This window comes from Mya arenaria, chromosome 8 (genome assembly GCF_026914265.1).
Source record: "Mya arenaria isolate MELC-2E11 chromosome 8, ASM2691426v1".
NCBI classification, from domain to species: domain Eukaryota; kingdom Metazoa; phylum Mollusca; class Bivalvia; order Myida; family Myidae; genus Mya; species Mya arenaria.
Genome location: NC_069129.1, coordinates 9,390,996 through 9,401,614, shown reverse-complemented (window position 1 = coordinate 9,401,614; position 10,619 = coordinate 9,390,996). Strand labels below are relative to the sequence as shown.

General features: G+C 33.4%; 1 protein-coding gene across 1 annotated transcript; it reads right to left on the bottom strand.

Annotated features, from left to right (window-relative positions):
* Positions 1-200: 200 nt before the first annotated feature.
* On the bottom strand, positions 201-9,534 carry LOC128245005 (sodium-coupled neutral amino acid transporter 7-like). Its single transcript, XM_052963192.1, has 9 exons — positions 9,327-9,534; positions 8,699-8,820; positions 7,218-7,416; positions 6,009-6,150; positions 4,781-4,873; positions 3,794-3,851; positions 3,208-3,467; positions 2,784-2,983; positions 201-2,372 (listed from the first exon to the last, which is right to left on the bottom strand). Exons 1-9 carry the CDS (start codon positions 9,442-9,444, stop codon positions 2,185-2,187), a joined length of 1,380 nt encoding a protein of 459 aa, XP_052819152.1. The 5' UTR covers positions 9,445-9,534; the 3' UTR covers positions 201-2,184.
* Positions 9,535-10,619: the final 1,085 nt, after the last annotated feature.

Sequence of the window (10,619 nt, the reverse complement as noted above, 5' to 3'; positions counted from 1 at the left end):
ATCCAAGATAACATGCCGACAAATAGTCTGACCAAGTTTGATAACCATTGGATAAAAACTCTTGATTTTATTACATAAAATGAAAACTTGAATGCAGAATTGTAACTGTTTAATTGTTATATCTTGATTTTACTCACTGGGGTCATCTTAGTAACGAAAACCTAGCAAAGTGGGATTTTACAAATAAAGAAACAATGCAATCCAATAAACTCTCTATTTTTACAACCAGGTTTTTACATATTCCTGAAACATGCACATTACAAATGAGATAAAATAATCAATACTAGAGACATGCAAACATTAAAACTTTATTGCAATAAATTGAAATATAAAATAACACAAGTTTATTTGGTAAAACGAACCATTAAGAATTTTGAGTTTCTAAGATGCTTAAATGTAAGAACATTAAATATGCACAAACAAAATAAAATCAAAATGTTAGTTTACACCAAGCACATATAAATGATTTACATGTCCCTGTGTGTACTTATGAAATACTTTTTTAAAAATAGGACAAATATTGCTTGAAATTAATTAAACATATAAAAAAATATTCATGTGTCATGTTGGGTAAAGATATTGCTCAATTAAACATACAGGAAAATGGCACATAAGATACAACTCCTAAACGACACAACACACATTTACACAACTCAAAAATTGCACAATTATATTGATACAAGTGACATTGCGTAAAAATCTTGAAAAGTTTGTCAACTACCTTGCATTCAAATAAAATTCATATCACAGATTGCAAACACAACTAGTGCACAATATTTTGACTGTAGAGGAATTGTTCATTTCATATACTGAAATTAATTAGCGTAGTGAGTACATCATGGTTCAAGTTACGATTCATTCTCATGGATTATGTATATATAAAATTAGAATTGCAGAATATACACTCATTAAAAACAATAATCTCAACATGCCCCATATCCGTCGTGGCAGTCTTGATGGATACATGGTTATATACCAAAGGAGACATGATACAGGTTGACAAAAAAACATCATATTGTAATTTTATTTTTATTATATGCCTTCTTTGATTAATTCCATGATTTAACGCACTCTTAGTAATTTTAACCAACCAAACTGCACTTAGCTTTTACATGACACTACCTCGAATGCCCATTCAGTAAATGACGTCATAAGCCACTCGCTTTTTTTATTTAGTGCATGTACTTGAATATAAACACAAATCAGCAGTTAAAATGTATTGGAATAGTTTCTTTAGGAAATACAGTATGTTCTTGTTATCGAGTCGTAAGTAACTATCGCAAAAAAACTAAATAACCGTCAGTGTGAAAATGGTAGCACTCAACACATGGTACAGTGTAGATACAGAATCGGAAAGCAACAGAAGCGTGATATTGGTTTGTAAGTACTTAGTGCTGGATATTGATAGGCATATACTAAATGTACATATTTGATCCACAGCATCCCCATACAAACTCAGAACATTACTGACTCATAAATATTAACAACCAGAGGCTATAATTACTGACCATGAAAAATATGCATATAAAAAATATTACATGTTCTTGAGAGATATGTCTGAATACATTAAGACTTTAAACTACACTGAAATCAAGCCTATGAAAACATCATTGTGTACATGCATTTTGCCTAATCTAAAGTTGACAATAAAGTATAGCTCAAAATATAGCTCACATTGAATGATTAAATGAAAATGTAAAATTGGTACACTGATGAGATCTTTTGAATCTCATAAAATTACTGATGATAGCAATCCAACAATCCCTATCATAAAAATTCTAAAAATATATAGTTTCAAAATGAGGTATTCCAGCCAAAAGCAGGGTTATATCAATCAAGAAAATTGTTGTCAAATTTATTTACAACCATTTCAATGTATTTTTTAATATTTCTCAGGCCAATGCCCAGCAGAAAATAAGTTTGACAAGCATACAAATATTTGGAATTTAAAGCTTCCATCCAGATCTCTGGATTAATCTTGAATTTTGTTATCCCTGTTAAATGTAAAATAATAGATTGACTGTGAATCAAAAATGGAAATGTAAAGAAAAATTACTGATTTTTTTTTTGTTAACATCAAATCTTGACGGAAATGCTAATTCCCATTGAGTTTTCTTTTCTCTGAAGTTCTTAGCAGCTAGACTTGTCTATAATTCCAGATGAGTTTTCTTTTCTCTGAAATTCTTAGCACCTGGACTTGTCTGCTGTTATATTTCCTCCCAGAATACTCTGTATGGACATTGCAAGGGTGAGACCAAATATGAATGTCCCCAACGTGATAAAACAACACGAGAAGGCCACTATAAAGCGCAATCGTCGACTCCAATCATTTTCACGAACCTCTGTCATTGCCACTGACAACATACACATTCCTGAAAATAAAAAAATACACTCATATAATTTGAAAATGTCTTTTATCTTAAAAAAATTGCTTCAGTCAGGAATTTATCAACCACAATTTTATTCAACAACTTACTGATGTATACTTTTGTATTCGGTACGAGAACATATATTGTACAAAAAGCCTTTGGCACATACACAGCCAAAAGAGCATACATATATAATACAAAAGTGACTCCTATTCAACATATCTCTAAGAAGACCTTTCATTAAAAAGCCTAGGAGTTGTCATGTTCCTAGGAAAGATTTTTAACAAAAGTACTGCACGGTTGAAAATATCTTCCCGGTACGAAACAACTCCTAGTGTTCCAGGGAATCACACATTCCATTTCTGTTTGAAATACATCAAAAAGATCACTAAACAACTTTTTTCCAAAGTTTACCTGGGAATGCAAAGATAAACACAGCAGCAAATGCCCCCAGTAGCTGTATAACGACGCCAATGTTGGGGATGAACACTGCTAGAATGAGGGTTGCAATAAACCACAGTATTGTCATGATGTAACGACGACGTGGTTCCGTGGAGTTGATGCGTTCAGGTGACATCCGCCATACATCTGTCCATAGACAGTCAAGGGCTGCCCTGCAAGGAAGGATCATGAAAGGTTACATTAAACCATATTTTAAGTTTATACATTTGTGCAACAGACAAAGGGCATAACTCAAGAACTGCCTCTGCCAGAGTAATGCAACATGTTACATAGCTCATGGCATGATTATACCTTAGCTCCTCCTTTGAAGAAACATACTAAAAAATATGCATATATTATACTTAAAGAAAGAAACTTAAAAATAACCAAACTTTACCTCCCACAGAACAGTAAGATTGGGTATGTTGTGTAAGTCTTCACTGCAATCAACACCACAGCTACAAGGACTGAGACATCTGGATTGTACGACAACAGAATATCGCTGGTAATCCGATCACCGAATGTGAAATAGCCGAACGCAGCAGTCCCTGTGTAGGTGATAACACAGAGGAATATCGCCATGGAAATGGTTTTTGAGAAATTCTTGAGAGTGCGTGGTTCCATACAGGAATAGATTGGAATGATACTGACATGGCACTGAAAACAGATAAAATACAATTTCACACCATTTTTCAACCTTTCCTTTTAGTTTTGTACAGATTTTAAGTGCATGTAATTTGATTGCTTTTTTTCACTTGGTCATGTAGCATTATGTTGATACAGCTGAAGAACTCCCGGTATAATGAATCAGACAAACATAAATACCAAATAAAAGACATTATGTATATCTACAATTAACCAAAATTGACATTAGAACATAATCATTAACTTCATTTTCCTAATATTTAATACTTGAAATCGGGCTAAGAATACATGTTACCGTAAATAACAGAATGTTAAATACTGTATGGATAAGCCCTTACCTGGTAGGAAAAGCAGATTGTAGGCACCACATAAAATATGTCCATCCATTGGTCTGGCCTGAAAGAACACATAAACACATAACATATGTTTGTCCATTGACCTGGCCTAAATGAACACATACACACATAAAACATTTAAGAAATATAACACACTACTGAGGGCCACATGACATTATAAGGACCGGCCAGTCAGCCAACAAAGGTGTATATGGACCAAGGCGTTAGCCAAGGTCCATTCACCTTCGGGGGCTGACTGGCCGGTCCTTATAATGCCATATGGCCCGAAGTCGTGTGTTATATTCCTTATATTTTACCGAACATTTTATATTGCCATTTGATATTTTGAAAGCGCTTTTGATCTGTTTTATTGAACAAAGCAATTCATGTTTACTTGCGACAATTGTTCGCCGTTGCAAAAATCGCAAGTTGTACTCATAATTTTTATGACGTCAGCGGTCCATATTATTTTTGGCGAGGTCCGGACCAGCCAAAAATATGATATGGACTGCTGACGTCATAAAACTGGATTTTTTATTAAAATACACTTATATACGGACCGATCAACTTAATATGTACATATAAGGGACACATTTATGTAAGGTATATGTCCATATAGAGGTCTTCTATAACAGCACATAAACGCATAAAATAGGGCACAAGAAGGTATGTCAGGAAATCTTTTGGGAAATATTTTTATTAGCAATTTTTTTCTTATGATATTATTCTATGACCAAAAACTATAGGTTTTATTTTAGCCAAAAACACTTTATCTTTAAATTTCATTTTTTTTAAGAAAACAAAATAAAAAATAAAATTCCTTATGCAATAAAAATGTCCAGGGTCAGGGTAAAAAAGGGTAGCTCGGAATGGAGACAAGCATATTTTTGTTTAAACCCTAGCTTTGTCGGGAATGGAACCCTAGAAACTAGCTTTGTCATTGTGGAACACTAGTAACTCGTTTTGTTGGGAGTGGTAAACATTTTTTACTTGGTTTTGATTGGTCCTGGTGGTTCGTGTGGCAGGAAATATTTTATGGAGACTAGCAACACCACATAGATGATTCCTATCACACCAACAAAGCTGAAATTAAAAATTTATATAAATGATAAATTTTGCATATTTTGAAAAACTGAAACCAGCAAACAAATTGACATACAAGTGATAAGAAATGAGAACCATAATAATAATTTCAAAATGGCCGAACACTCACCAGCATGTCAATTTTTCGTAATATATTATACCTTCATTAAATTGACACTCTTATTCAAAATCAATAAATACACCTGTATAACAAACAAAATTTTGAGTGATTAACCCTCAACTTGTAACTAAATAATGAATTTATGGAAAATATTAATTACTGATAACAAGTTTATAACAGTATATTTTATAGCTGAAAACTGAAAATATTAAATGATTGGTGAATGCTAAAAGATTTACTGTGAGCTACCATCATCGCAGAAGGCAGAAATACCGCGTTTTCTGCACCTTTCTTTCAAATTAAACACAGTATCCTTCATAAGAACCATTGTTTTCGACATTTAATAAACCTTTTTGGTAAATTAAAACAATTGAATTAAATATGGTAAATCTTATTTGGGAGTACATGTAATAGTGCATCTTTAAGTCTTATAATTAAAAAAAAATTGTTATGCCTTGGCCCATTTTCACTATTAAATATCTTGGAGAAGAGTCTTTTAATAGGAAAATGATCACTTAAATTTTACAATGCATAAATCATCTTTAATTTCTTTATTTTCAACTCAAGTTGCAAGTTTATTCATGTAAATCAATTTCACTACCACAGGTAAACCAATCTGTACCTGCACTGCTCTTTTATTGCAATTTTACAATAAAATATGCAGTTTTGAGTCTGAAAATAAAACCAGTCATCGAAATTAGACTTTTGGATGAACAAACCCGAATTCTTATATTCTTATATTTTGCTTGGCATCGATTTTTTTAAACAAGCCCTGCTGTAGAAAATTCAGAATTTAAACAAGCTCGGAAGACATTTTACCACTGAAGGCTTGCAAGTTTGTGCTAATTTCGACAACTGCAAGGCATTAGTGAATATGGGTCCTGGCCATCAGCTTGCTGACCTGGCATGCTTGAAGTTTTCCAACTACTTGTATTCCATAGAAATTTTGGTGGTTGTGCATTACCAATTAATGCCAGCTATAAGCTGTATATCGGGTGAACACACAGGTCTTACCTGGCATATTTGAGGAAGTCGATTCTTTTAGGGAAGCTCATAGGAAGAATGATTATAACGGATGTTGCAACGATTGTGGTGGCTCTGTTCATATACCAGGGTAGATGTTCGCAGTAAAATGACCTTGCCACAAATATGAAAACTGAAATACCATGAAAATCATAAAGTTATTTGAAGTACTACAAACTTCTAACTGCTCTATTAAATTACAATCTGAGAATCTGTATCAAAAATTCAAGTTTGAATTTGCATGTACATTCAAATTTCAAATTGTGTATTTACAAATTTTACTAATTTTCATTTTTATAATGAATGAAATAATCAATAGAGGCATGCATTGACACATAATTCAGCCATTATTCATGTGACTTGCTTCATACATGTGTATTGTCATAGTAAACATGGGTATCAAGGTCAATGACTTAGACAATGTGAGTTATAATGACTAAAGGTTAAAGTTTAAATATGGTTACATCACTGCTGTCCACACCAACAGTCATAGTAAACTTAACATTTAGATGAACAAGCCTGATGTTAAGCTTTTTTTAAACTAAACCGGTTATTTAAAATCCAGATTCCAGAATTTGAGCAAGCATTTTACCACTGCAGTCTTTGCAGGCTTGCCTTTATACCAACCACTACACCAAGGCTTTGACTATACAGTGCTCCAGCCTGGATTTGAAGAGCAGGGTGCTTGGTCAGAAAGGGCACTTTTGATGCACATTGAATGAGCCTCAAAGGGGCAATTGCAAGAGTCATTGTTCAATTCATATTGTGTTTGTGTTGTAACTTCTTTCAATACTAATCGTTTGTTATGAATACCTTAGCTGTTATCTTTACTTAAGTGTCAAAATTATGTATATTCACTCAGTGTATACTTATTACTTTTATACTTATTTCTGAAAACTGGTAAGACAATATGACTGATAAATATCAAATAAAGTACATAATCATCAAAGGCAGCTCTGTCAAATAAAAGGCTACAAGGGAGCATAGTAAAAAGGCAGTACAGTGCCAGAAAAGGGCAGCAGGGTGCTCCTCTCTGCTATTTAGGCCTAGCTGGGGAACTGCAATACCTTGCCTTTGTTCTTTGAGAAACAGACTAGCTCAAAACTGCTTGGTCTATTTAACGATCTATTTTGAATGTTCTTTGAGAAACAGACTAGCTCAAAACTGCTTGGTCTATTTAACGATCTATTTTGAACCTACATTCTTCCCACTGGTCGCCAATGATGATGAGGAAGGTGATGCATGTCCCGAAGCAGTAGACAGTGAGAAACATTGCACTCGCACGCTGAGCATTTTTCCCACATACTGAGAGTACAACGTCCTGGTATGTTGTAGCTCCCTTGATGTCAGAGCAGTAGGCCAGGATCATTATTGCAGCAATGATGAAGATGAGAAAAACCTGGAAGAAATATAGGTATGGTATAAACGATACAACTGCATAAAGGTGTATGATGCTTGAATCTGATTGTGTAAAGATTTGATTTTCTTCATAAAACAAAAATGCCAACCAAAGGGGGTGATACTCCACTCAAGATACATTACAGGGTTGTTAACCTTATCTTTTATTTTTCAACAACGTCATCATATAATACCACTATATATATATATATATATATAAAAAATATATATATATTGCTACTATATAGTTTTACAAGAAGTTTCAAAGTCTGGTAAAATATTATGGTCAAGCATATCAACAATCAGCAAAATTTTATTTTTTAAAGAAAACATATAAGAGAAAAAAATACCCAGTGACTTGTTATTTTTAACGCTTGATTAATCAAGAAATTACCTAAGGACTAAATGTTTTAATACTTTGGTTCATTGGTGTATAGACATTTCTGTGGGATAATGAGAATACAAGTCTGAAAAATAAGGACTCCAAGACAATTGAATGTAGCATATATTCAGCAGCAATGACGTCACTTGTTTCATCAAGGTCCTATACATTTTACAACGATAAAACGTCACTTAACCAATCATACAATTGTTTTTTAAAAGATCAGAGGTATATCAAAAGGGTTGCGTTCATTGGAGTATGAATGCAATTGGAAGAATATGCTTTAATCTAAGGAAGCGCAAAAGGAGTGTAAATATAATATTATGAATCACTGGTATTTTATGTTAGCAAAGTCATAGGTGGCAGTATCAGTCATATGGTTAAAAAAAAATTGATAAAAAATGTAAAACTAGATTGCTTCTTTGAAAAGGCACTTCTCTTCCCCATTGTGGGGTCATAGGTGGGCATTTATCAATGATGGACATGAAATTGTTTTTTACCTGAAGGTCACTGTGACCTTGACCTACTGACCTCAAAATCAAAAGGGGTCATGAACAGTACAAATCGTGACCAACTAGCAAACTTAGTTTAAAGTTCCAGGGCCCAAGTGTTCTTTAGAAATAAGTTATTGAGCTGAAACTTTTTTTCCCCTCAAGGTTAACGCAACCTTAACTTTTGAAATTCTGATCTCAAAATAGATTGGAGTCATGACAAACCAGCATACCAAATTTGAATTTTCTAGGTCCAAGTGTTCTCTAGTTATTTAGCAGAAACAAAGTGTGATGTACAGACTGACTGAATGACAGGTCAACAACAATATGTCTCCCCTCTTCTTATAAATCCACCACAATAGGACTGAAACTGCCACCAGATAAAAGTATAGCCTCTGCATCACACATACAGCCTGAATGAGAATGGCCACAAGAACACCGCCAGCTTGGTGATACGCTTCAGGAAAGTTGAGTAGACCTGCCCCCAATGCAGCATTCACCACCATGAAAACACTCGCAAACCATGATGATCCTATAATGAAAAAGTAAATAAGGTACATGCATGAGGAGTAACACATAGGTCAACATATTTACTTATATGGATTATTATATAGAAAATCTCATTTGAACTCAAAATAAGTGTGTTCCATGACTTGAAGCTTATAATATGTATGTAAATTACAATCTTAATTTTGATGACTTCACAAACAGAAAATTAAAATGTCTTTAATTCAGGTCAAATGTATCAAATTTCTTTAAAATGTTTGAGGATGTGATAATAACAATCATAAAATCTAAAATTATCTGAAATCCAGTTACATCTGGTTTCACCCCTGAACTTTGTTACTTTGAACCCAACTTGTGTATTTATAAACTTATGACATAATAATCAAATAATTACATTCAATAAATGACATCATGGTTAGCACTGTACTTTTTAATCTCTTAAGACCACGACAAATAATTAAAAAGCTAAATATATCATAGGAAGACGGTTACACGGCACTTCACTGACAATGAAATAAAACTAGTTCTAACCTTTAATCTGTGGTGCGCGAATTTCAACTTCAATTTCGTCTAATTCCGTAGCCTGGACAGACAACAGTCTTTTCCTTTCGTCTGCCATCGCATTTGATTCATTCCTACTGAAAGACATACTAAAAAGATTCACTACATTATAATAAGAACACAAACGGTTATTGCTTTTGGAAAATCCCGTTGTCAAAGAAAACCAGTAGGGGCAGACATGTTTTGATCATGTGATAAAACCTAGTTCATAATGATAAATAATAATATCAAAACGTCCATGACAACAAAGGCGATTACGCTTGGGTGATAGTGGTTTGATACATAAGCTTTTTCATGAAAAAGTGTATTTCGTTACCAAACTTCCTTTAATCATTCGCTATTACAGTCATATTTCCTAAAATTTACAATCCTTCAAATGTTAAAACGCATCATAATGCGTACATCAATTTATTGATGGACGCGATCATACAGTCAAGGACAAGATCACGAATATGAAATACAGTAGAGTAAAAAAATAATAATTCGGTGTACGATCGTATTTTATTTCACGATTGTCACAGAATAACTTATTTTCAGAAAATATAGTTTTTCTATGATCACTTGTGAAATAAAATACGATCTTAAACTGAAATACGGACATTTTCAGTTTATTATATGCTTATTTTCTGAGTTTGATTAGTATTTTTATTCCACCTTTTTTAAAAAAGAGTGTTATTTCCACCGCTACTGTAACCGTGGGAAGCCCTTCACACAAAGTTATAGCTGATGAAGTAGCCGTCAATTTCCTATTTCCGGTTGGTTGTGAAAAAGTTATCTGATATTCTTTTTTATAGTTCATTATTCGCTCGTATTTTAGTAAAAACATTTTATGAACATTAATCAATGAAGTTTTATTAGTGCATCAATGTTTCATAAAATTACAAATGAACTTCTATATTAAACATGGCATGAATACACAGCCAAATTACTACGCCGCCATTTATTGAATGAAAATGTGAAAGGTCGAACGTTAAAGCAAAACAATTGCGAATAATCATTGGATATAAAACATTTTTCTAAGGTTTAGAACTCGTGTGTTTCATGTTACATGTACATGGTTATTCAGTAATCTCACTGTCAGGGACCAGTCTGTTTCGCTTTAAAACAGGTTGTTTTCCAAGTAAAGTGAGTCAGAAGACCACGCTAGGTTGTTGACCAATTTTGAATGGAAACTAGTCATTTCGTACCCTGATCATTTCGTACCCTTCGATTTTTGGTCATTCTGTACCCGACCTATTGTCATTTTGTACCCTATTTTCTAGT

Coding starts and splice junctions, on each gene's coding strand:
- LOC128245005 (XM_052963192.1), bottom strand. CDS start 9,444: ATGTCTTTCAGTAGGAATGAATCAAATGCGATGGCAGACGAAAGGAAA. Junction 8,821..9,326: donor TCGCGCACCACAGATTAAAG/GTTAGAACTAGT, acceptor TTTTCATTATAG/GATCATCATGGTTTGCGAGT. Junction 4,874..6,008: donor GACTTCCTCAAATATGCCAG/GTAAGACCTGTG, acceptor TTTTAATTTCAG/CTTTGTTGGTGTGATAGGAA.